Below are 27,251 nucleotides of genomic sequence, written 5' to 3' on the forward strand. Positions count from 1 at the left end.
TATTTATAAATATATGTGTGTATATGCACACACATATATAAAACACACTATATAAATAAAAACAGATAATATATATTATTTCAAATATACATAGACTACTTACAAAAGTAGACCTTGTTTGAAGAAATAAAAGAAACTTAAATAAATTCCAAAGAATTACTATGATACAGAATATATTCTCTAAACAATGCAATAAAGTTAAGAATGCATATAAGTAAAGCTAAAATAGTATGTTTTGAAACAAAGTGATAGTTATTAATATGTTATATAAATCTTTAAGTTTACAATAAAATACATTATGATATAAAGACTACAGATCAAGTTTATGGGGCATAGTTAATATTTAGAGGGGAAATTAATAACTTTAAAAGCAGAAATATAAAAGGTTAAAGACAAATGAGCTAAATATTCAACTCAAGAAGGTGGAAAGTGAGCAATGGAGCAAGCCTGAAGAAATATAAGGAGAAAAATAATAATGATGAGGGTTTGAAATCAATTATAAGGATTAAAAAAGTGGAGATTAAGAAAACTCATAATTAGTTCTTTGAAAAGTTTAATAAGATAGGCCTACTTCTGACAAGACTCAGTGAAGATAAATAAAAAAACAACAAACCGAAAGAAAAGAAGAAAATAACCCCACACTCTAAAAAGATTTTTAAATACACATATCCTGAACAAATACTTTTTGAAATCCCAGGAGTGGACAAATTTTAAAAAAGTATATAAAATGCTTTTTATGGATTAATAAATAGATTAATGAATATAAAAGAAATTGAAATATTAGATAAAGCCCTATCTTGACGGAAATTTCATGACTCAGATGATTTTATAGGTATCGCCATTCTTTTAAGAAACATTTGATTCATATTTTATACAAGATTTTGCAGAAAATAGAAAAGCAAAAGCTGCCTAGCTCATTTTGAGAGGCTAATTTCATCTTAATCTCAAAACCAGTGGAGAATAATACTGGAAAATTAAATTATAAATTAATTTCTCTGATGGACATAGAGTAAAAAAAAATATATATATATATATATATTAGCTAGCTGAAGTTAACAGTGTGTTAAAAATGAATGCATTATGATCATGTGGGGTTTATCCCAGGACCAAATCCATGAAAATGAACCAAATTAATAAACCACAGGAAAAAAGTCAACTGATGCAGAAAAAGCATCTGGAAAAGTTCAATACATTTATTATTATAAGAAAAAAAACCCTTCATAAATGAGAAATAGGACAAAATAACTTGGTAAAGACTGTCTAACAAAGAGTACAGCACACATTAGTGGAGAAAGTGGACATTCAAATCAAGGATTTCCACAGCTACTACTAGTGCTTAAGATAGCATTAGAGGTCCTGGTCAATGCCACAGGAAAAGGAAAACAGATAAGATGAAAGAAGATTAGAGAGGGAAAGTACTTAAAATTGTCATTTACTTAGAAAAAAAATAAGCAGAAACTGCAAACTATTAGATCTCATGAGAGTTTAGCAGGAGTTCGAGACATCAGATCAAATGACAAAAATCAAAACTTTATGATAAGGAAGCATCACAAATCAACGGGGCAAAGTGCCCATTATTTGGTAGATGTCTTTGAGAAAACTGACAGAGCACATGAAAAAAAAAACAAAACAATCAACCCAAAACAGTAGATTCTTACCTAACACTAAATACAAAGATGAATTCCAGGTGGATTCAAGATATACATGTGAAAAATAAAATTATTATGTTAATAGAAAAAAAACTGCAGGGGACTGTGTGATCTAAGGATGAGGAAGGACTTCTCATTCAAAAGCACAAATCATAAGGCAAAAAATAATTTGATTACATCAAATTCAAAGGATTCTATTCAATGAATAACACTATGGGAAAGTTATCAAGCAGACGATGGACCAGGAAAAATTCACTGACGATGTCTAAAACCAACACAGCAGTACAGTCTATAATATACAAGGAGTTATGCTCATCAACAGGAGAAAGACAGATATCGCAGTAGAAATGGGTAAAGCATGTGAAAAACGGTTTATGGAAGAGGAAGTCCTAGAGGCATCCAAGTGATGTTCACACTTGTTAGTAATCAAAGAAATGTCAATTAAAACAACCATAAAATGCCACTTGACACCTTTTCAAGTGGCAGAATGAGGACACTGTAAGATGCTGTGTCACATAGGAACCCCGACGAGAGTGTAGACAGTCACAGTCATTGCTCCCTCCTTGACAGCCCCACAGATGTGAGGAGGAGCCTCTTAGAATTCAGAGTCCAAAGCATCTTAGGGACTATCCAAGACATCACAGCTGAAGGAATGAGGCCCAGAGATCCTATGCATACAGTCCAAAACTGTCACCCAGCCACTTAGAAACAGACAGGGTAAAGCCCCAGGCTCTAGACTGCTGGGACCCGAGAGACCTCCCTGGGGCCCTCTGCATGACCCCCACACCTGGTTTGCCTAGCTCTGATTCTGGGGTCTCCCCACCCCAGAATATCTGCCTTTTTTTTCTGGCCTCAGTAGCCTCCTACTGATGGTCCAACCTGACAGCCCTGTCTGTCTAATCTGGTAGGAATCTTCCTACTTCCCTGCCTCTATCTCTCCCACCCCACTCAACTCTGATCCTTATCTCTTCCTGGAGCCAACCTTTTTCTTCATCCAGGACTCCTGGGTTCCCTATGACTGGGTGTCCTGATAGGCCCAGAGAGAACCCTGTGACCCTGTCCCCCACTCCTGCGTCCATCGCCCCTGCATAGTCAGTTCAGGGTGGTTCTTATACATACAAACAAGCTCCAGCAGCAAGGGGCCTGGCTCAGGGACATTACAAAAACAGCTGACATCCAGCCCAGGTCCATCCTCCTTTCTCCCTCCTCCCACAAGGAAAGCAAGTTTCCTTTTCTCCGTTGGTTCAGCTGCCTCCAGGTTCCTTGTTGCCATGCCTTGTGGACTCTTCATGGCCAAGGGCTTGGTGCTATCAGTCTTGTTTGTCCTTCTAAGCTGTAGGTGCAGGGCACTGGGTGAGTGGGCTTGGTTTGACCGGGGCAGGGAAACAACGGAGCTGGGGACAGCTTCTGTCCCAGGAAAGATGGCCAGGAAAAAGGAACCATAGAGAAAAAAGGTAGAAAAAACTATAACTGAGTCTAATCTGAATATTCACTATTTCTTGCAATTTCTGCTTTTTATTCTGGTGTTACCTGCTCCCATTCAAAAGAAACAAACCTTAGAGACAGACAGTTGCCTTCCCAGAGCCCCCATCGCAGGCTCTGCCTCACTCTCTGACTTAGGAGAAAGGAGGGCAGAAGGAGAAAGCTGAAAATTATGAAGAAAGTTTAGGGGACAGGAAGGGTCATGGATAGAAGTAGGTGAAAGGGAGAAGGGATGGAGAAAAAAGGACCTAGTAACAGGGACTGGGTCAGAGGAAGGTTGGGGAAAGACAGTGGGGAAACGATTCACTTAAATTTGTTAATTTCCTCCTTATCTTCCCTCCCCAGGGTCATAAAGATATATATGGGAGAGGGGTGTGTTTGGGGGGGGCGGGGGCAGACAGCAGTGACAAAGGTTTCTGACTGTGCCCAGGCCCCAGGCCCCCTTGGATGTATTTAGCCTCATCTATGGATGCAGGAAGAATCCCCATTCTCCCCCTGACCAGCTATTGGGAGCCACTCTAACCATTTGGTTACCACAGCCCTATGAAGAAAAGTCAGTGCTCAAGCCTGCTGGAGACAACCCCCAGCTCCTGAGTTCACCTGTGGTGACCCTTCATCCAGGTACTGAGAACTCTGAGAACTACCTCCCTGGCCCTGACCCTTCTGCAAATGGACCACCCATGGAAAGTTTATCTGTGTCTGAATCAACACCTCTGCTCCATGGACCAAAGCCCAACTTAGCACCTTCCTCTCCTATGTCTCTGTTCCTTCTCCCCAGGGACTCCCGCAGTCTCTTACCCCCACCTCATTTGAGTACCTTGATTTCATGTTTCCTGTTTCTTGCCTCTTGTTAGGACCAGGAGGGCCCAATCCCAAGCCCCCATAGTGTGGGAACCAGACTCCTCCCTTACCTTTGTGTGGGAACCATACTTTGCATCGGGTTGGCAATGCTACATGCTCACCTCCCATTTCACTGAACTCTCCTCCCTCCCCCGCCAATTTACCCACCCGAAATATTCCCACCAAAAAAGCCCACCTCAAGCCCCATATAAGTTTCAGCTCCCCTTGCTTTCGGGGCTGATGCCATCTTTGGCTCAGCCAGGCTGTCACTCTGCTACAGTAAATCTTGCTTAACCCCTTTGGCCTTGTGCGTTCCTCCTTTGGGGAACCTAACACCTCTGTGCTACCTAAGAATCTCATGTACTTCCTCTTGTACTAGAATTCAAATCTTTGAACTGAAATGTGTAGGGGGAACCTGAGCAAGATGGCAGACGCAGCCCACTGGCCTTCCTTTCCTATCATCCCAGATATCTTAAAATGAGATAAAAAGGACACCTGAGCCACTAATATAGACAACTAGAGATGAGGTACTTCCTGTTGTGAATCTGTATGAAGTACACAGTACTGCCTATGGAATTTATTTATTTTTTTCAAAAAAATGGGGAGTGATGGCACATAGGGGTTAGATGTATTATAATCTCTATTTTTGTGCATGCTCAATAATCTTCATAATAAAAATAATATATTTTTATTATTTTTCTATTATTATATTAAAAATAATAATATAAAAACACTCTTGGTGAAGCCACGGCTATTTGGTTTTCAGTTGTATATGGCTGAAGGTATTGATTTATTGAACTTCTATAACTGTAAATGATTTGGTCAAGGCCATTCTAACAGTACAGAAACATTGAGATTCATTTTAAAAACATTAACAATAGAATAAAAGTAGACTAAGAACTAGCAATTAGCTATGACTTTTTAATATTTCATCTTAACAGTCTTGGTTTCAAAATTGTTTAATTCTCTTCACCACTATTTTCAATCTTGCAATAAACTCTGTGTTTTAAGCTAATGTCTAAAATTTTTTCTTAAAAAACTGTGAAGATATTATTACATCACTGTCTTACCTCCAGTGTTACTATGGAAAAGTCTAATAACACTCTGAATTTTGTTCATTTTAACTGAACTGTTTTATATCACTGGAACATTTTAGAATTTTCTACTTGAAATTTTTATTATAATGTGTCTTAATGTGAGGTTTTTAATTCTCCATTCTATTTGGAACTCTGAACACATTCAATCTGATGTCTTTTATAGTTCTTTAAATTTTCAGTATTATTTTTCAAATAATTCCTCTCCTCCACTTATCTATTTTTCTACTTTTAGGACTTCTTTGAGGAGATGTTGAATTTCTATATCTGTCCTCCATACCTCTTAATTTTTCTCTTATACTTTGTTTCTTTACCCCTTCTTAACATCTTCTGGTTGTATTCTTTGAATCTATTCTTTTCTCACTAATTTGTTCTTCTGCTATTCATCCTTACTTACAGAATTCATTTCAATAATTTTCCTTTTAATAAATCGGCATCTCTAATTAATTCTTTTTCATTATTGCTTGCTCCAGTTCCATGCTTCTAACATTGTTCCTTATCTCTCTGACAATATTACTCCTATTTTAAATTATCGTTTTCTCATTAGTCCAGATATAAACTCACATATATGGTTAATTAATTTTTGCAAGATGTAATTAAATGGGAAAAGTCTTTTAAAAACATTAATACTTAAACAATAGGGTATCCTTTAGGACAAAAGTGAACTTCAACTCTTACCTCACATGATATATGAAAATTAATTTAAAATGGATCACAAACCTAAATGTAAAGGTTAATACTATAACGCTTCCAGAACACACTCCATATGACTTCAATATTTTAAAATTTATTGAGTTGTATACTGTGGCCCAGCATATGTCATAAAATATGCACTTGAAAATAATGTGTATTTTTCAGTTATTAGGTGTATAAATGTCAATTAGGTCCAGTTGATTGATAGTTTGTTCAAATGTTTTATATCTCTACTGATTTTTTTTTGTCAGCGTGTTTTGCCCATTATCAATAATGAGTGTTAAACACTTCCAACTTATGGATTTGTTATTGTAGCAGGAAGAAACTATAAACAAAGAATTATATATCTAGCAAAACTACCACCCTAAAATGAAGGAAAAATTAAAAGAGAGCTGAGAGGATTCTGTGCTAGCAGACTTTCCCTTTAAGAAACATTAAAGGGAATCTGTGGGACTGAAATGAAAAGACAGTAGATAATAATTTGAAACCATATGAAGCAATAAAGAACTAGAAAGATAACTATATAAGTAAATATAAAAGAGAGTCTAAATGTATTATTTTGTTTACAACTCTTCCCCTATCTGATTAAAAGACAATTGCATACAGCAATAACTATAAAACTGTGTTGATGGGCTTATAATGTTTAAAGATGCAATTTATATGGCAACACTAGCAAAAAGGAGGTATAGAGGAAATGAAGCTCTAGTGAAAAAAAATTCTTAAGATGCCACATAAAATCCCCAGGACAACTATTAAAATTTTTTTTTAGAATGGGGAAAAACAATAAGGGCATTAAAATGGTATACAATAAGTATCTATTTAACACAAGAGAAGACAGTAATGGAAGAATAATGGAAGAGAAATAAAAATTGCATAAGACATGTAGAAAAGAAATAGCCAAATGGAAGACATAGATCCTGATGTAGATTAATTAAACACTCCGATCAAAAGCAGAGATTGGAAGAAGAGAAGAAAAGAACACGAACCAACTATATTCTGTTTACAAGAGACATATTTTATATTCAAAGACACACATAGATTGAATGTAAAAGGATGGGGAATATACAACACAAACAGTAACCAAAAGACACCTGGTATGGCTATGTCAATATCAGATAAATTTTAAAATAAAAATGTTATTAGAGATAAAAAAAATTTTATAACGACAAGAGGGTCAATCCATCAGGAAGATATATAAATTATGAACATATATATACACCTAACAACAGTGCCCCAAAATACACAAAGTGAAAACTAACAGAAATAAAGGGAGAAATAGACAAATAAATGGTATTAATTGAAGATTTCATATCCCACTTTTAATAACTGATATAACTCCTAGGCAGAGGATCAACAATGAAATAGAAGACTTGAACAACACTATACACCATCTAGACCTAACTAACCAACATCTGTAACACACTCCCCTGCAAAAATAGCAGAATACAGACTCTTTTCAAGTGCATATAGCACAGAATAGATCATATACGAGGCCTTGAAACAAGCCTCAATAAACTTAAATGGTTTGAAATCATACAAAGTATGTTTTCTAACCACAATAGGATTCAATTAGAAATCAAAAACAATAGTAAAATTTGGAAATTTACAAATATGTGGAAATTAAACAACACATACTTAAATGATCAATGGGTCAAAGAAGAAATCACAAAGGATATTAGAAAATATTCTGAGATGGATTCAAACAAAAATGTAATATGCTAAAACTTGTAGAATGCAGCTAAATCAGTCTTTAGAAATTTATAGCTGAAAATGCCTATATTATGAAAAGAAGAAAGATGTCAAATCAATTACAAAACGTTCCATTTTCAGCAACTATAAAAAGGAAATGAAAACTAAATTCAAACCAGAGAGAAGGAAGGAAATAATAGAGACAAAATAGGAAGTAAACGAAATAGGAAAAAAAAAAAAACAATAGAGAACATCAATGAAACCAAAAGTGGGTTCTTTGAAAAAGATCAGCTAAGTTGATAAGTCATTAGCTGGTTTGGTCAAGCTAAAAAGAGAGAAGACTCAAATTACTAAAACAAGGAATGAAGAGAGATGGGCACTACTAATAATCTTAGAGAAATAAAAAGGATTATAAGGAAATAATATGAAAAACCATATGCCAAGAAATTGTCTAACTTTGGTGAAATGGACAACTTGATAGGAAGATACAAACTACTGAGGTTGACTCAAGAAAAATCAAAGTCTGAATAGAATAACAATAAAGAGATTGAATTAGTAATATAAATCACTCCCACGAAGAAAATCCTAGGCCTTGATGTCTTCACTGGTGAATTCTATCAAATATTAAAGAACAATTATTATGAATTCTTTTCAAATTCTTCCAAAATAATACGTGAGAGAACACATTCTAACTCATTATATGAGGCCACTATTACCCTGATAACAAAACCAAAGACATCACAACTACAGACCAATATCTATTATGAATATACATGCAAAAAATATCAACAAAATACTGGTAAACTAAATCCAGCAAAATATAAAAAAGGATTATACATCCTCCTAATGAAATTATCCCAGAAACAATCAGTGTAAGATGCTATATGAATAGAATAAAGGAGAAAAACTACATGATTATCTCAATAGATACAAAATAGTACTTGACAAAATCTAACATCATGATAAAAAAAAATTTAACAAGTAAGAAGTAGAAAGGAACTTCTTTAATCTAATAAAAGGACATGAAAATCCTACAGTTAATAGACTTAATGATAAAAGACTGAAAACTTTATGCCTGAGATCAGGATCACAAGAAGGATGTACATTCTTGCCGCTTCCATTCAATGTAGTGGCAATAGGTTCTAGCTAGGGTAAGTAGGCAAGAAAAATAAATAAAAGTCATCTAAATTGGAAAAGAAGTAAAATTATTTCTATTAGCAGATGACATGGTCTTCTAAATAGAAAATCCTAAAGAACACACACACACACAAACTATTAAAATGAATAAATTCAGCAAGATTGCAAGATACAGTTCAACATACATAAATTAAATTGTATTTCTATACATTGGCTATGAACAATCTGAAAATGAAATTAAGAAAGCAATTTAATTCATGGTAGCACCAAAAGGAAAAAAATACTTAGGAATGGAATACTGAAAACTACAAAAGATTGTTGAAAGAAATTAAAGATTTAAATAAATGGAGATCATGTTCATGGATTAGGCCACTTAATATTGATAACTTGATAATAATTTCCAAATTAATCTATAGATCCAGCACAATCCCTATCAAAATCCTAGGTGGCTCTTTTCAGAAACTGCCAAGCTGATCCTAAAATTCATATAGAAATGCAAATGACCTAGAACAGCCAAAACAGTCTGGAAAAAGAACAAAGTTGGAGTGAAGAGGAATTTTCCACTCAAATGGCTAACCTTGTAATCAGCTCTTTGTTTTGCTTCTGTGAACATGCTTACTGCATAAGCCGAAGGGCAGAGTGATCTGGAGATCAACTGCAGACTCACCCTCCCCTTTGATTGTTCTGTCTGGGAAACAGATAACAGACATATTACCTAAATTCTTGTTTGAAAATCTCATGCTCTGTAATTGCCTATAGCCCATAGCAACTCCTGTGGTCTGTAACTATCTAACGACAAATCAACCTATCAGCCCATGCCAATTTAACAGCATGCATATAAAAGCAAAATTGCCCCTGAGCTCAGGGCCCAGATCTTCAGAGTGCTAGCTCTTCTGGGATCAGCGACATAATAAACCTGAGTTCTCCAATTCTCCTAGTGGTGCTTGGTTTCTCGCCAGTCTTGTTTTGCAACATTTCTGCAACAGGAGAACTCATGCCTCTTGGTTTCAAAGCTTATTATGAAACTATAGTAATCAAAACAGTGTGGTACTGGCTTAAAGCCAGACATATAGATCAAAGGAATAGAATTGAGAGTGTGAAAATAATCCTTAACCTTTATGGTCAATTGATTTTTGACAATGATGTCAAAACAATTCAATGGAGAAAAAATTGTCATTTCAACAAATGGTTTGAACAGATTGAAACAACTGGATATCCACATGCAAAAATAAAATAAAATTGTTTTCATACCTCATCATACATAAAAGTTAACTCAAAATGGATCATAGACTTAAATGTAACAGCTAAAACTATGAAGTTTTTAGAAGAAAACATAGGAGTAAATCTTTGTGACCTTGGGTTAGACAGTGATTTTTAAAATATGATACCAAAAGCATGAGTGACAAAAAAATAGATAAATTGGACTCATCAAATTTTAAAACTTTTGCATTGAAAAATAATGCCATCATGAAAGTGAAAAAGCAGCCCGCAGAACTGGAAAATATATCTGCAAACCATATGTCTCATATATAAAATATATAAAGAACTCTTACAATTCAATGATAAAAATACAAATAATTTCTGGTTCCAGAATGAGATGGGCTAGACTCACTTTTTCCAGTTCATCTCCTCTAAATACAACTAAATATCCTGTCAATTACTCAGCAGATTATGATAAAAGGATTCTAGAAGTCAGGTAGAGGGGACAGCTGGCTGGAGACCTCAGGACTTGTGAACAACTTGGTCAGTTCCTTGAGTTTTCTTATTATCCCCCATATCCTTGGACTGGGTGTTGGAGAGGACAGCATGTGGTCTGATCCACTAGCAGCAGTGACAGCAGCAAAGGACCTGGGCCATCCCAAACCTGCCTCCACAACGAGTGTACCAACAAACATTTCCATGTACCTTTAGTGGCAGTAACAGAAAGCCCTTTGAAATCATAAAGAGTATATTCTCCAATGACAGTGGAATCAAATTAGAAATTAATAACAAAAGGAAATTTGGAAATAAAAAGCTTATTGAATGGACTCTATTGTTAGATAGGAATTTAGGTATATGTCTGTTATATTGTGGAGATGACAAGATAGACTTAGTAAACTTGAAGACAGATCAATAGAATTTATTCAATCTGAGCAACAGAAAAAAATAGACTGAAAAAAATTAGCAGAGCTTCAGTAATATGTGGGACAATAAGAAAAGGGCTAACATTTACATCATCAGAGTCCCAGAAAGAGAGGAGAAAGAATATGGACTGAAAAAATATTTGAGGAAATAATGATTTAAAACTGCCAAAATTTGGCAAAAGATATAAACCTACAGATCCAAAAAGCTTAGTGAGCTCCAAATAGGATACATCCCCCCAAAAAACATTTATCAAGAGACATCGAAGGTAAACTTCTGAAAACTAAAGACAAAACAAACAAACAAACAAACAAACAAGCAAAAAAACAAACAAACAAGCAAAAACCCCAAACCAAAACTAAAAACAAACCCTCAAAAATAGCCAGACAGAAACAATGCATTACCTATAAAGGAACACCAATCTTAATTACAGACTTTCTCATTTTGAAACCATGAAGGTCACAATTAAATGGCAGAACATTTTTCAAGTGCTAAGAAAGCAAATAACCCATCTAAAAATTGGGCAAGAGAATTGAATGAACATTTATCCAAAGAAGATATACAAATGCCAAGTGAGCACATAAAAAGATGCTCAACATCATCAGTTTCTAGGTAAATACAAATTAAAACCACAACCCTTCATACCCACTAGGAGGGCTATCACAAAAAAGACAGACAAGTAACAAGTATTAGAGAGTGCAGAGAAATTAAAACTCTCATACATTGTTGGTGACTGTGTAAAATGGTGTAGCCATGTTGGAAAACTATTTGGAAGGTACAAAAAATGGATAAGCATAGAATCATCATATGATCCAGCAATTCCACTCCCGATTATTTCCTCAAGAGAAATGAAAGCATGTCCACACAAAAACTTGTACACAAGTTTATAGTAGCATGTTCATAATAGCCAAACAATAGAAATAAATTAAATGCCCATTGACTAATGAATGGATAAATAAAATGTATATACATACAATGAAATTCTACTGAGCTATTTAAAGAAATGAAGTATTGATATAATTTGGTGCAGCAAGTACTGTATGACATGGACAAATCTTGAAAACACAGTCACAGAGGACCATATAGTGTATAATTATGTTTTTCTGAAACATCCAAACTAGACAAGTCTATAAAGATAGACAGTAGATGGCTTCACGAAAGATATCCATGCCCTAATCCCTGGAACCTGTGAGTGTGACTTCATATGGTGAAAATGGGCCTTTGCAGATGCGATTAAGTTCAGGATTTTGAGATGGGGAGATTATCCTACATTATGTGCATGGGTGCTAAATGCAATTACATGTAGCCTTATAAGAAGAAAGCAGAGGAGGATTTGAACACCCAGAGGAGAAGGTAATATAATGATGGAGCAGAGAGAGTTTGGAGATGCCGGCCTTGAACACTGGAGTGACAAAGTCTCAAGCCAAGGAATGTTAGCGTCCACCTTAAACTGGAAGAGACAAGTGGTGGATTCTTCCTTAGAGTCTCCAGAGGAACCGCAGCCCTGCCAATACCTTAATCTTGGTCCAGTGATACTATTTCAAATTTCCGGTCTCCAGAACTGTCAGAGAATAAGCCACCAAGTTTGCAGTAATCGGAAACTAATACAGGGTGTGACTGCTAATGGGTATGAAGTTTCATTTTTGAGTGAAAATGTTGTAAAATTGAATTGGGGTGATGGTTGTATAACTTAGTGAATATACTAAAAACTACTGTACTGTACACTTTAAATGAGTCAATTTTATATTATGTGAATTATATCTTAATAAGGCAGTTAAATAAATCTTTGTGACCTTGGGTTAAGCAAAAAATTCTTCGATCTGGCACATGAAGTATGATTTTGAAAAATGGTATCAAAATTAAAACGTTTTGCTCATGAAAGATCCTAATAAGAAAATAAAACAGATTGGGAAAAATTGGCAATACACATATTTAATTAAAGAATACATCAGAATATATAAAGAGCTCTCAAACATCAAAAATAAGAAAACAAACAAAAATGAGGAAGAGAATTGAACAGACACTATCTTAAAGAAGATATATTGATGGCAAATAAGTACAATAAAAGATGCTTAATATCATTAGAGAAGTGCAAAATAAAACCACAATGAATACTACTACACACCAATTAGAATTGAAGGATAAAACCAACACCTGACAATATCAAATGCTAGCAAGGATAGAGAACAAAAATCTGGAACAAATGCAAAATGGTAGTAGAGAAGCAAAATGCTGGTAGAAGTGCAAAATGGTGCAGCCTCGTTGGAGAACGATGTGTCAGGTCCTTTAAAATTAAACATAATCTTACCCTACAACACAGCAATCCCACTCTAGGTATTTACCCAAGTGAAATGGAAACCTATGTTCATACAGGAACCTGCGTACAAATGTTTGTAATAGTTTTACCTAGAATAACCCCAAACTGGACACCAACCTGAATGTCCTTCAACTGGGATATGGATAAATAAATTGTGGTTCACCCATACAATGGGATCTTACTTTGCAACAAAAAGGAACAAACTGTTGATACACCCAACACACATCTTTAATAAATTATGTTAAGAAAGAAGCCATATTATATCATTCTATTTTTATAACATTCCGGAGAAGGCAAAACTATAGAGGGGGAAAAGAAACTAAGAGTTTGCTACTAACAAGTTAGAGTTGGACTGAGGGCAGGGTAAGGGGATGACTACCAAGCGACATGGGAAACTTTAGGGGGTAATGGAATGCTTCCATATGTTGATAATGGTGGTGGTTACAAATCTCTGTGGGTTTTGTCAAACTCCCAGGATCTCCCACCGAAGAATGATCTTTCCTCTATGTAAATCAAACCTTACTTTTTTAATGGAAATAGAAAGAAACAGAAAACAATAATATGGTATTAAATAATTTTGTACAAAAAGCCTAATGTATACACATTTTTAGAGATTTTGATAAATCCCTCCAAATTTCACTCAAGAAGCATCAAATCCAGTTTATACCTCCTCTGTCAGAGGAATTGAGAATGTCATTTTATATACTTTCATCAACACTGCTATCACAGTGATGGTACTTTTCACAATGCTTCACTCAGTGCTGAGGACACAGCAGCGGCTTAATAGCAGGTTTGATTTCAGGCTCACGAAGTCCTGGCCCCACCCACCCCAGGGATAAATGAGATCTTGTCTGCTGAAGTCATTTAGTGGGCTAATGGAGGAAAAGAAGGAAGAAAGATGCCATGTGTGTTGGGAGGTGAGATAGCCTCTGAACTCAGGGATCTGAAGACTGAGGGAGAAGAATGAAAAAGGAAGAGTGGATGAGGAAAGCATAATAGGTCTTCTGGGAGCTGAGAGGTCTGAGGTGACAACTATATCTCATTCCTGTAACCCCAACACTTACCACCATGCCTAGCATGTAAGATTGGAAGAACAAACACATAAAGAAATGAACAAATGAGTAAGTTAAAAGACTGAAAGTTTGGGGTCAGCAAAGATGAAGCTTCCTTAGTTTGGGAATTGGGAGTTCAAACTCGGTTTAAGACTGTGGCCTTGCAAATTTGATGACTTTTTACTGAGTCTCATCAAAGGAGAAGAAAGTTGGCATAGGTGAATGGGGGAGCACTCATCCTCATGGGGCTCCACTTATATCCCCACATCCCAAAGGAGCAGATGACACAGCTCTTGGCTGTCAGCAGTATATCCTTCTGATTCTCAGCCCTGGGGACTAAGCGAAGGGTGGGGTCTTGGGCCAAATGCTGGGTCATTTCAGCTGGAGCCCGGGCGGCTGTATAGGCGAGATAGGGTTGAGTGAGAGGAAGTTGAGTGGGCATGCCTGTGTGCTGGCTGGGGGCCAGAGCTAGGGGAAGAAGGGGCTGGGGGTGTGGTTTCTAGTGAAGAGGTGGGGGAAGGGAAAGATCTGATGTTGCTTGAGGAGGCTTGTGAGAGGGAGCAAGAATTTTGAGAGAACTGGTGGTTGAGGAGGCAAGACAGCAGGGCAAGTAAGTAGAGGGATAGAGAGAAGCAGACATGCTAGTAGCGAAAAGGAGAGGCTGCTGGTGTGTGTGGTTGTGTGTGAGAGTATGTGTATATGTGTGTGAGCGCGTGTGCATGTGTGAGTGCACAGGAACCCTAATTTTAAGCTCTGAGTTTTACCGTTTGCCTTTTTTTACCCCTGACACTCTAACCGTGACAAAAATAAGATTGCATTTGAGTGTGTAGGGGGTTACTTGCAAATATGAGCATGAGTGACATTTCTGATCAGCCAGGAATCAGAGAGAGAGAGAGAGAAGGAGAGGGGCAAGGCACCAGAGTGAATGTATTTAGTGAGGGATGAATGAATGAATGAATGAATGAATGTGAGTTTACAAGAACCTCCTTGTGAATGTGTTTGTAAAAAATGTAGTATTCAAGATGTCCTTCCCTAGCCGCATAGCTTCTAGCCCTGGATCTCTGAGTCCAGAAGATTCCAGGGAAGTCTATACTTGAGGTTCTAGAAACTTCCCACCAGCGTCTATGTGGATCCCTTGTCTCAGAATAGGAAGCACACCTATTTGTACCAGTTTCCAGGAGGGAATCCAGAAAGCCTCCGGCTCACAGAGTCTTCTGACCCTGTGAACCCTCCCAGGGCTGGGGGCCCAGACTGGGTGGAGCAGCTGCACCTGCCTGAAGTTTCGAGGAAGAGGGCAGAAACAGCAGCCGGCACCGCCCTCTCGTAGGATCCTGCGGTCTGCTGGTCACATGACTTCTTCACTTCCCTAAATGTGCAACTTCACTTTTAGAAGCCCAGGTTCTTCTCTGGCAGACCCAAGTGGCCCATCCTGCATCGGCCTGGAGCCTTAATCTTGGATCTCGGGGGTATCTTGGCCCCCTGCTGGCCTCTGACTGACTGCACCTGGATGGAGCCATGGGTCCTCCATTCCTTTCACTGCTGCTGCTGCTGCTGCTGCCTTGGCTCCAGGGTTGCCTCTCAGGTGAGAAGGTGGGTGGGTTTGGTTAGGTGGGAGGGAATAGCCTTTTCCTGGACTCTCCCTCCCCATATTTTCTTGTCCAATGATCTTATTTAATATTTTGTGGAGTGGATGGAGGGGGAGGAGGAGGTTGGGCTAACCTAAGCAGCTCCTTACCAGAGACCAGCGAGAAGTTTCCATCTGAATTCCTGGCCCCAGGCAAAGCTAGGCCAGATATCACAAACTAAAATAAATCTCTGGACCCTCTCTGCATGGATCCCTTTATCTACCGTTCCTCAGGACCTCTGACCAGGGACACTCAAGTTCCTCACGCAAAAAGCCTTCTTCCCTTGGTCTCTGTCAGGAAAGCCCTGTTTGGTTGTTACGGGAATCATTGCATCATGTGCGTGTGCTTTGAACTCGCCTTTTCTCAGAATGCTGATGCCACTACCCACTGTCCTGAGGGGAAGCAATCCCTGAAGCCCTCTTCCACTCCACAGCAGCTGATGTTCATTGAGTGGGGCCTCACCCAATCCTGCCTCCTTTGCTACCATGGCAACCAAGTTACCACTTCCTGCTCAATTCTGGGCATGGTGGGGGTTGGCAAAACCCACTCCTCACTGCCTGTGAGAGAGGTAGAAGGGGGACAGAAATGAACACAGTACCCCGGAGACCATTTCAAAGGTTACCACACCCGTGGCCCTCCCCCAGAGAGGCCCCTTCCTCTGTCAGGGCAGGAGAGTGTCTCCTGTCCCGAGCCATCTTAGGGTCCCCCTAACTTCCCACTCGCCAAATAATTGAGTTGGATCATTCTGTTTAGTTAGCTTGGGAAAAAGTGATGCCCAGGGAGGGTGTTACCTTACTCCGAGTCTTAGCTATAGTAGCAGCTGCGTTGGAAACTGAGGCAGATGTCTTGAGTGCTAGGTCCTTGGTTATCACAGCTGTGGGCTCCAGTGGAGAAGTCTGGAGCAACCTGCATTTGGGAAAAGGAAGCATACACTGAGTGCAATGAATGTACAATGTGTTCAAGGCATTGTACTGGGGGCATAGTCCTCATAGCCAACCTGAGACATAAAGAAACAGATGTTAAGTGATCTGCTCATGAAGTTAGTCAGTGGTAGAACCAGAGTTTTAATCCATGTTTATTTAGACTCCAAAATGCGTGCTTTCTCTTCTGTCCTACTGGGGAGTAACTTGTGCTTATGTGTTTGTTTGCAGAAGGCTCTCGGGGTATCAGGGAGCAAGCGCTGAGCTTATGGCAGGCACAGGGGTGGAGGGATCCCATCCCAGCTTTCTCTCTCTCCCTGTCCCCTGATTCCCCACTGCTGAGCTAACTCTACTTACTCTCTCTCCGCCAGACTGTGGATTAAGAAGTGCAAGGACCACGTCTTATTCCTAGGCATAGAGTGCAGCATATTGCAAATGAACAGTGAATAATCATAGAATTTTTTGGCTTGCACACTGTCAGGAGTTTATATGCACTTTGGGGCATATTTAATCTATGGGTTTTAATCTATGTAACTAAGATATTTTAAAGTTAAACACCACATAGAATGAACTGAGACAAGGTGCTATTTAAAAGATGTCTATTGTGAACCTATTTGTGAAATACATAACTACTCTTAATTTTTTAAAAAATATGATTGGGTGTCCTTCTCTAATTAAGTTGTTTGTGCTCTGGAATTTAGTGACTTGGGTTTGTGCCTGTGCATTTGTCTCATTGAGAGCAAGTCCTGGGACTTTTCCACAAGAAGATAGGATTTAGCACTCTCCCATCAGACTAGAAAATACCGTGAAGAAAGGGGCTGTATCTTTTGGGGCTTCCTGTCTATCAGGCCTGAGGACTATGCCTGTGTCTCCACCATCTGACTGGAAATACTCTCAGAGTTAGGCTATGTTTCTCCCTCAGACTGTGAGTCCCATGACAGCAGGAGAATAGTCACCTCCTCTCCCTTCATCACGAGTTTCAAGTTTCAAGATGCCTCCTTCTCCTCTCTTGTCAGACTTTGCTTAACAAATTGTGTTTCCTCAGGTACCTCTGTCGAGAGTGTGTACTCCAAGGTGCAGCATTTTGAAGGGGAGACTCTGTCTGTGCAGTGCTCCTACAAGAACCGCAAAAACTATATGGGGAGCAAGGTTTGGTGCAAAATCAGGAAGAGGAGGTGTGAGCCCGGCTTTACCCGTGTCTGGGCACAGGGGCCGCGCTACTTGCTGCAGGACGATGCTCAGGCCAAGGTGGTCAAAATTACCATGGTGGCCCTCAGGCGCCAGGACTCGGGCAGGTACTGGTGCATGCGCAACAGCTCCGGGACCCTCTACCCTCTGATGGGCTTCCAGCTGCAAGTGTCTCCAGGTGAGGAGGCCTGCTGGGACACTGGGATGGTGGGGGTGTCCTCCGTGTCTTGCACTCCACTAACATCAGATACAATAAGAATAATAATCCATTAATGGGCATATTGTACAGTAGGGTTTTCACAGTTCTTTTATAGACATTATCGCTACCATTTTATAGGTGAAGAAACTGAGATCTAAAAATGCCTACGTGCCTCTGACCTTGTCCAAGGTCACAGAGCTAGCAAGTGGCTGAGGTGAGATTTGACTTCAGGGCTCTGTGCTTTGTTTTATTCAATCATCTGTTCTACGTATATTCATTGAGCCCCGATTATGTGCCAGCCACTATTCTAGGCTCTTAGGATAAAGTGATGAACAGAAACAGACACAATTCAGCTCTGTGGAAGATGGCATGCAGTAGCGCAACATCGGACAAACAATTGCAGATAGCAGTAGATGCTCTTAAGAAAATAAAACAGTGTTATAAACTAGAAAGTAACTTGGTGGGAGAAGCTGCAGAGGTGCCGGGGTTCAGAAAAGACCTTCTTGAGTAGATGACATCAAGCAGAGCCCTAAATGATGAGAGCTTTTCAACGCTGTTGAAATGTGGGTGCTTCCAAGGGCATTCCAGGTAGAGAGAACTATATGTGCAAAGGTCCCGAGGTGAGAAGGAGCTGGGCCAGTATAAGACAGGCCTGTATGGCTAGTCCATGTTGAGTGTGGGGGGCAAATGATAGGAGATAAGTTTGGAGAGTCAAATAGCAGCCCTGAGGCACATGATAATGAAGTCTGAGTTTTATTCTAATAGGATCTAGAGCTATTGGAAAGCTTAGAGGGGTGTGTTGTAGCTTATCTTTAAGACAATAATGGCTTCTGGGTGGAGGATAGATTGTGGAAAGGTAAAAGGGATGGGCAGAGAAACCCATTGTGGGCATCTTGACTGGAAATGACAGTATCTTGGAATAGAACGTGGGCCCTGAAGGTGGAAGGAAGTATGTGGGGCTCAAAACTATGATGGTCAGACTTCCTGCCCACCCTGTATGTGTTTGAGGTAAGACAGGATATGATCATATGGGAGGTGAGTAAAAATGAGAAATCAAGGATGACTCAAGGTGTTTGGTGGTACCAAATATTGGGTAGGGTAGATCTAAAAGAGGAGCTAGTTTAGAGGGGAAAAAATTAAGAGCTCCATTTTGTCATGTTAAGTTGAAGATACCTCCTAGGACCTCAAGTGAAGAAATGCATCAGGCAGTTGATATATCACCCTGGAGCTTGGGTGAGAGGTCAAAGCTGCGGATATATGTGAAAGTATCTCTATAAAGATAGTTTAAAGTAAAGGGGATTAGAGAAATCTGTAGAGATGGAAAGTGGATTAGTGGATCCTTAGAGCTGGGAGGAAAAATGTGTAATAGAGGATAATGGCTAAAGGGTGAGGGGTTTCTTTTTGAGATGATGAAACTATTCTAAAATTAACCGTGGTGATGGTTGCACAACTCTGTGAATATATAAAAAAAACATTGAATTTAACACTATAAATGTGCATATTATATGGGATATAAATTATATCTCAATAAAGTTCTTTAAAAATCAAGGAGCTATAACTCTCTTGAGCATAGAAAAAGAGAGGCGGGCCAAGGACCTAGCCTCAAGGTCCTCCCACATTTATAGATAGGAAAGGGAGAAAAGCCAATGAAAGAGCCTGGAAAAAGTAGCCATGATTATGAAATTCATTGTCTACTTTTTCCTGTTCCCCTAACCCAACTGTGTCCCCATTTTCCGTTGGATCTGAACTAGGCAACTGCTGTCTCTAAGATGTGGAGCCAAATCTCATTTCTCCACTCTCTAGGTCTGATTTAGACCCAGGAAGTAGTCGAAACCAGTTTATTGAAGTCTTAATTTATAGGGATGTGAACATGAGATGGTTTTATTTTTCTCCTAGCATATCTGCCCATTGTACTGTGTCAAAACTTACTTTCCATTTCCAACTTTGCAGACTTTTTCATTTATTAGGAAGTAAAAAATCCTCAGCACAACGAAAAACTTAAATCTTTTAGCAATATATGCTTTTTTCTACTTCCCTCTGAAGACCAGGTTTCATGGCCCAAGGTACCTCAGGTGGGGAAGGGGTGTAGCCTGCTGTATAACTCCTCCTCCTTTATCTCAGTAGGTGGGGCAGGGGGCGTGTTCTTCTTGGTCATCTTTTCCTGGTCCTCCCTCTCCCAATTCCTTGGCGTACTGGGGCAGGAATGAGGAGAAGGAAATGATGTGTGACTTCATTGACCCTTATAGGACTTCTCTTTTTGTTGGATGTCACTTCTTTTCTGCCCAACCCTTGAGATCCTCTATGAGGTGTGTTCAAATGCTGGCTCTCCCAAGGCACCTATGTGCAAATTCTTTGAAGTGTCCTTTGGGGATCTCCCCACTGCTGAGTAGAATGATGTGGGAGATCTGGCTCCAGGTCAGTGTCTTCCCCTACTGCTCTCACCAGTGTCACTTGTTCTGGGTTCCCTTGCCCAGAAAAACAGGCACCTTACATGGTGACCACCCCGACCTCAGGAACACCTCCTTGCCATGGGATGCCTCAGCCCTCTTTTCCTCACCCTGCCACCACTCTCCAACTTTTTGTTCCCTGCAGAGAAAGGCCCAACACTGCCCCCTAGATTGGATCTCAAACCACAGCTCCCTTCTCCCTCACCATCTGAATTCCAGCTTCCTTCTAGAAAATGGGATGGTTAAGGGATGGGTTGATGGACCAGGGTAGCAGGACTGTTTGGGTGTCTCTTAGAAAGCCCCCAAGGAAGATGTCTGACCAAGTTATTTGCAGCGTCCTTTAGAATCTGGGCCTTTGATGTTTCCTTGTCCTCATCTCTGGACCCCAGTCACCAATTATGGAGCAACTGGAAAAGTCCCTGTTCAACATCATGGTAGAGAAATCTCTGACCCACAAGAATGAGGAGGATCTGGAAGTGACAGGAGGGAGATGGGGAGGGGTGCGGGGAGTGTCCTCTGGGCCCAGGAGGTCTGGCAGGGGAGGCTAAAGGAAGTGTGAACGTTTCTTCCTTTTTTACTGTGCCTACTTCTTCTCCTTGACATCACCCTCTGAACAAACACATACCTGGTTACTCAGCAAACAGGATCTTGGGTCCAAAGTCAAGGAGGGGATATGAGGACAGGCCCCACCCAGGCATCCAAAGAGCTGTGTAGTTGCCAGGATCTGCTTCTAGCACCAAGGCTCCCAACTCAGTCTAACATTCCTCCCTCTCTGGTCCCTCAGCCCCCACAACCAAAAGAAACACTCCTCTTACACAGCTGGCCAACATCCTCAAGCATGGAATTGTCGTCACAACAGGCCAAGTCCCTACCTCAGGCCCTGATGCCCACTTCACCACCAATGTGATGATGTTCACATCTGGAGTCCTCACCTTGGCCAGACCTTTGCCCTCCACTGCCTCAGAGACCATCAGACTGACCTCTATGACGGGCTACAGCTTCACCAGCCCCTCCACCCCAGATCCCGGAAGGATCACGGGACTCCAGACTGTGACTGCATCTCCCAGCAATGACAGAGCCTCCTCTGCTGGTCCAGCATCCTTCTCTACCAAAGCAGGGCACCTGCACACCAAATCGCCCGCCACGAGAATGTACCATACCAGCAGCTCTCTCCTCAACAAATTATCCCCCATCAGGTACCTGTGGGTCTTGGGGTTGAACGACATTTTACCAGGCATGGCAACAGTTCTCAGTTGCCTGAATGGACCTCAAGGTGCAAATGTTATAGCAGACTTCCTCTTTCATCTCCCAGAAACTCAGTCTGGACTGTTGCTGAATTGGGTGGTGGGAGACTGGAAGCTGGGATGGAGATATTACATAAAGGATGGCCATGGAAAATGAGGATAGGGGATGATGGGTCAGCATAAGGGTCTGTGGATGGAGAGAAGAGGGTAGGGACAGGACAAGGAGGTGGCTGGGAGAGTGGGAAGTAGGAAATGGGGGATGTGTTAATTTGGGTTCCCCCAGAAGCAGACTCTGAGACTAGGATTTCTGTCATTTTTGGAACACTAGGAAAAGTATGGAGAAGTGAGACAGAGAAGGAGAGGCAGCTGACAAAATACTTAAGCTGCTACCACTGTAGGCAGCAAGAGCTCAGTCCCACTGGGGAAACTCTGGGGTCCAGTGTCAAGTAGCCACCTGAAGGGCACGGGAACTGGGGTATTTATATACCTACTCCTGTCGGTCATTGGTAGGGGGCTGCCTGCCATGTGTGGCGTGAAAGGCACCAGTGATAAAAGAGAAAGTGCTTAGGCCAAAAAATATTTAAATGGAAGTGCTGACAACAGGTATACACGGAGGTGATAAAGGGAAGGAATATAGGCAGGGCACCTATAGTATCTGTTATAGATGATGAAGGTGGGAAGACTCATCCTCTGTCACTGTAAGGAGAACAAGCACTTTGGCCTCTGGTCACAAATGGGGGTCTCTTAGAGTCCTTGCCATCAATGATGAGCAGATTTGGGAGAATAATGGAGGAGAAGCACTAAAGTGGAGAGATGCTCCCCTCCACCTGGAGACTTTATCCCCTAAACTCTGAGCACTTCACTTCCTTCTCCCACAGCTGGGTCTCCAAGTGAGAGAGTCTGTCACACCCCACAGGGGCTGTCAGGGTTTCCCCTGGTTGAACTCCTCACGTGTGGTGTGCAAAAAGATGTGGGTCAGTGTGGAGGAACCTGGTGCTCACATCCCCATTCTGTCCCATCTCCTCAGGCACCAGAATCCATATCCCGTTGTGCTTGTGGGGGTGCTGACCTTCCTCTCAGTGCCTGTGATGTTGATCGTGGTCTATGGGTTCTGGAAGAAGAGACACGTGGCAAGTGAGTAGAGCCCATCCTCCCAGACTCCTGTGGGCAGAGAACATGGGGCTCGACACACTTTCCAAAGCTCCTGTGTGAACTTGGTCCCCAGGTGGTGTGTTCTCCAGTGTGTCGAGTCAGGACTGTGAGGCAACCAGGTGAGGGAAGAGGGTGGGCAGGCAGGAACAGCATAGCAAAACCCTCCAGGGCTGACATGGCAGGAAGTGGAGGGCAGAACCAGAAGAGGGGCTGAACTAGCCCAGGTGCATGGGTGTTGATGAGCAGGATCCCCACCCTTCATCTCTCTTCCTGGTCCTCACAGGCTACAGCATATGCAGGGATTCCGCTAGACCCTGGAAAGAACCGCCAGGAAGACCGGAGCCTCCCTGGAAGCCTGCTTGGTCTAAGGCCACTCATGGTGTTGGGGAGCTTCTCCCAGAAGGGCCTGTGGAGGCCAGAGGAGTGAAGATGGGGACCTGTCTGGATTGGAGCCAGGTTGGGGGGTGAAGACTTAAGCAATGCTGGACTCATGCCTTCCCAGAACCAGATGCTGCACTTTACCTGCTCAGTCTCCCTGGGCTGCAAGGAACTGGGGAAGGGGCCCAGAGCAGAGGGCACCAGGCAGTTAGTCCTGGGGGAAGCCACCAGAGGCATTCTGCTCAGAGCCACAGATCCCCCGGCCCCTAGCTGGATGGTGGAAAAGCCCTGATGGTGCCGTTTATAGACAGAGAGCCTCAGCTCCTGTCGGCCTCAGAACCCCTTACTGTCAAGCTAAAGAGAGCGGGGGTGGGGTGGGGTGGTGGACAGCTGCCCTCTCCCCACCAGAGCCCTGTGTCCTCTGCTTCCTTCTGCTCTCCTCAAGCTTTCCCATGCACTTGGGGAAGAAAGAGCCTCTGAGGCAGTTTATGTCCCAACAGCCCACCCTAGAGGAGAGACTAAGAGCTGGGAGTCCACAGAAGCATCGGCAGCAGGGGACCCCAGAGCTGTCCAAGTCCCATCTCTGCCCAAGCCCCGCCCTCAGGCCATTCCTTTCTGAACTAGCCACTTATCCATTAAGTCCTGGGAGATGGAAGAGCCCACACTCTCACTGCTGCCACCTGGTGACCTGCCTTTCCTGGGAAAGCTCTGATGGGGCAGCTGAGATCAACAGCAGGACTAACCTGTCCCCAGCCTGGGGTGCATAGGCTGAACTCAGGGATCTCTCCCCCAGTTTCTATAACTAGACTCCAGGTCTGAGCTCCTGGAGGGGACTGAAGGCCCTCCAGAACCCACTGAAGGGGGACCGTGACTCAGAGAAAGAGGGGATCACCACACCACCCCTAACCCCATCCCCAAGGGCTCATTTTCCCCTGGGAAGAGAGGAACCTCCTGTGAGACAGCAAACACAACTCAGAGCTGACCACAGCCTGGAGGACTGCCTGGTAAGGGTGGGGTGGGGAGGGGCGAGGGAAAGGATGGAGCCAAGTAGCCTGGGCCCAATGGCCAGATGAGTCTGGCTTATGACTCAGATTGGCCTCTTCAGTGGTGAAGGTTGGAGAGTACAGGCTAGATTCTTCCCCTGGAAGATGAGAGTCCACCAGCCTGGAGTAACTGAATAAGAACCTGAGATAGAATAAGTACTCTTGGTCCTGGGCCAGGGACCTCCCAGGTGGGAGAGCAAACATCATAGTCAGGAGAGTGACACAGCTGGAGCCTTGGGGGGGCCACTCCAGGATGGATATGGCAGGGAGAGGAATGGGGCAAGGGATAATCCTAGGGGAATGCAGGAAGGAGGCACCTCTTCCCTATGTCCAAGAGAGGGCACTAGAGGGGAGACTCAGATTGAGGAACTGACTGGCCTGGTGACAGGAAACACACCTATAGGATGGGTGTGGCCACCACTTGGTGTGTAACTAGGAGTCTTAACTCACGTAGGGGAAAGTAGCTCTCCAAGAGCTCACCTCTGTCCATTACCCTATAGCAGCACCCTGACTGCCCTGCCTCCTCGAGGAGCAGGATGTCTGGTGTGGGAGCACCGCAGAGGGTTCAGGACTGGGGCTCAGGGGTGCCACTTGTCCTGTGTGACCCTGTGCAAGTCACTAACCTTATCGGGCCTCATTTTTCCTCTCTTGCGAAAGGGGACACTAATTCCTACCTCAAAACTGTTTTCTGAATAAAATGAAAGAACGTGAACCTTATACAATTGTGTAAGTGCCTCATGATTATTGGTCCTTTTCAAGTTCTAATATTGCTTGTCACATTTTACTTTTAAGACCTTTGGACCCTATTTCTCTGTTTTGTCCTCGATTGTAAGGGGATAGGGAGGGTGGAGGGGAACATAGTCCCCAGGTGGTGGGTGCTGGACCCAGGCAGAGGCCTTGGTTGTGCCCCAATGTCAGATAGGGTAGTTGTCAGGGTGACCACTGTCCCTGTTTTCCCAGGATGAGGGGGTCCTGTGACCACGTAGACCTGCATGTGCTGCCTATTCACGGAGTCTGCTCCCACATGAATCTGTGGTAAGGAAGGACCTAGGGTGCTGAGGAGGAGGTATACACGCCTTGTGCCCCAGCTCCCCAGCTCCCCAGCTCCCCAGCTCCTGTGGGCCTAGGTGGAACATATTCTCCAAACCTTGGTCTCTTATTTCTTCCCTCCTCTTCTCAACCTTCTCCCCCAAACTCCAAGGGGACCCAGATCCTGGCAGATCCAGAGCAGGGAGGTACAGGGCAGGTGAGGCTTTCAGGCAAAGCTGGAGTTCCCAGTTTAGTCACCTTTGTGGGGCACATAATAAAAAAAGGCTCCCTGTCTCCAGAAATGCCCCATGAAAGTGTACTTTGGCAAAGGAAGAGGCCTCCCTTACCCGCTCTGTGTGACTGAGACACAGTTAGCAGAGGAATAACAGTTTTTGTGGAAAGTAGAAGAGCCCAAGCCAGTTCTGATGGAGCTGTGTGGGCCACCATAGGGAGAGAAGCTCCCCCACCCTGCCCCGCCTGACAAGGCCAAGGATTAGTGGAGATCCTTGAGTGCTGGGCACCGCCCACATACTGGTAGGGTTGTTTGTGAGGATAGGTTAGAATCAGGAGGTTAAGAAGGAGAGGAGGAGCTGGGGTGAGGGCGATGAAACTTTTCAGCCTGGCTTCAAGGCCCTGAGAGGACAGTTAAAGGAGGTAACAGTCACCAACAGAAGAACTTGCACAATCTGTCAGGATTTAATAGCCCTTGGTCAGGAAGGAAGTGAGGGTCAGAGAGAGAGGTAAAGGTTGGGTTACTCAGAGGCACTGGGTCCTAGACCCTGTCTAGTTGGACTGAGTCCTCCTAGCGCTCCATCCAGACCTTGTGGAAGGGAGCAGACAGGTATCCAAAACCCTCTTTACGGTCCCCACAGCCTGCCCATTGCAGGCCTCAAAGCCAAAGCTTCTCCCCTCTGAGTTGACTTTCCTTCCTTTACTCTCCTTCTTCACCTCCTTTGCAGGAAGGGATGACCCTTGGTAGTTTGGGATTGTCTCTGCCACACTGAAGTCACCTCATCACTGGGAGAGCAGCCCTGTGCCTCATACAGGTGCTCATTGCCCAATGAATTCTGCCTTCAGATCTTGGGCTTCTCTTCCAGGACAGCTGACTTGGAGGACTGTGGTCTGTTTTTAGCAATGTCGGCATATTCTACAGCCAGAAATGGGTCAGGTATGGGCTTCAGGTTGGGGCGGGTGTTGATGTAGATGGAGTCCTCAGGGCTGAAGTGGCTCAGGTGGGTAAGTGAGGCATAGTGGATGTCCCCAGTGTCCTTGCCAGTGTCCATCTGCTGATCAGAGCCCTGGAAATCAAAGAAGACATATGTCCATTATACGATCGGTCAGTGGCCTCCTGGGTGCCCAGAGCTGGATGGAGGACAGGGAAAGGGATATAGTGTGGGACAGGGTATGGATCTTGCAGAGCCTCTGGGAATGGCTGAAGACAGCAAGGGCGCTGTCACTGATCAGACTTAAGATTAAGGAAGGCTACACAAGGTGTGGTCGGTGGACCCGCAGCACTGGCATCACCAGGAGCTTGTTAAATATACACAATCTTAGGCTCCGCCATCGGATCTATTAAAGCAAAGTCTGAGGGTCTGGGGGCCAGGAAACTCTGTTATAATAAACTTTCCAGTTGACCATGGTGTACACTCAAGTTTGAGTGGCATTGAGCTAGAAGAGCACTCAGTAGGGATGTCATTTGTAGAGTTGATTCCAGCCTTACAGAGGGTTGGATTTTAGAGCCTCTCAATTCTGTGATTTCAAGAGTCTCCAGTTTTTCTTTTTCTTTTTATTTATTTATTTATTTTATTTTTCTTTTTCTTTTTTTTTGCTGGCATTTTATTTTAATTTTAATTTTTATTTTTTTGCTGGCCTTGGTTAATGAAATCCAGTAAGTTTCAGGTGTACAATTTAACAGTAAGGCATATATATATATATTGCATTATGAGTTCCCC

At 42.2% G+C, this 27,251-nt stretch overlaps 2 protein-coding genes across 2 annotated transcripts in view; both read left to right on the top strand.

The window, feature by feature from the left end:
* TREML4 (triggering receptor expressed on myeloid cells like 4) overlaps positions 1–15,401 on the top strand; it is a 20,832-nt gene extending 5,431 nt beyond the window's left edge. Inside the window, 1 exon segment of the mRNA XM_015600265.1 lies at positions 15,224–15,401. Within this exon segment, the coding sequence (XP_015455751.1) occupies positions 15,224–15,401 (178 nt within the window).
* A 173-nt stretch (positions 15,402–15,574) lies between these two features.
* TREML2 (triggering receptor expressed on myeloid cells like 2) lies at positions 15,575–23,317 on the top strand. Its single transcript, XM_006926844.2, has 5 exons — positions 15,575–15,656; positions 17,665–17,985; positions 21,238–21,649; positions 22,725–22,831; positions 23,133–23,317. Exons 1-5 carry the CDS (start codon positions 15,590–15,592, stop codon positions 23,315–23,317), a joined length of 1,092 nt encoding a protein of 363 aa, XP_006926906.1. The 5' UTR covers positions 15,575–15,589.
* The last annotated feature ends 3,934 nt before the right edge of the window (positions 23,318–27,251 follow it).

This window comes from Pteropus alecto, unplaced genomic scaffold (assembly GCF_000325575.1).
Source record: "Pteropus alecto unplaced genomic scaffold, ASM32557v1 scaffold7, whole genome shotgun sequence".
Lineage (NCBI taxonomy): Eukaryota > Metazoa > Chordata > Mammalia > Chiroptera > Pteropodidae > Pteropus > Pteropus alecto.

Excerpts from the sequence above, each read along its gene's own strand:
- TREML2 (XM_006926844.2), top strand. The coding sequence starts at position 15,590 with ATGGGTCCTCCATTCCTTTCACTGCTGCTGCTGCTGCTGCTGCCTTGG. Across the intron at positions 17,986-21,237 it reads CCAGCTGCAAGTGTCTCCAG|CCCCCACAACCAAAAGAAAC; the intron begins GTGAGGAGGCCT and ends CTGGTCCCTCAG. Across the intron at positions 21,650-22,724 it reads AACAAATTATCCCCCATCAG|GCACCAGAATCCATATCCCG; the intron begins GTACCTGTGGGT and ends CCATCTCCTCAG.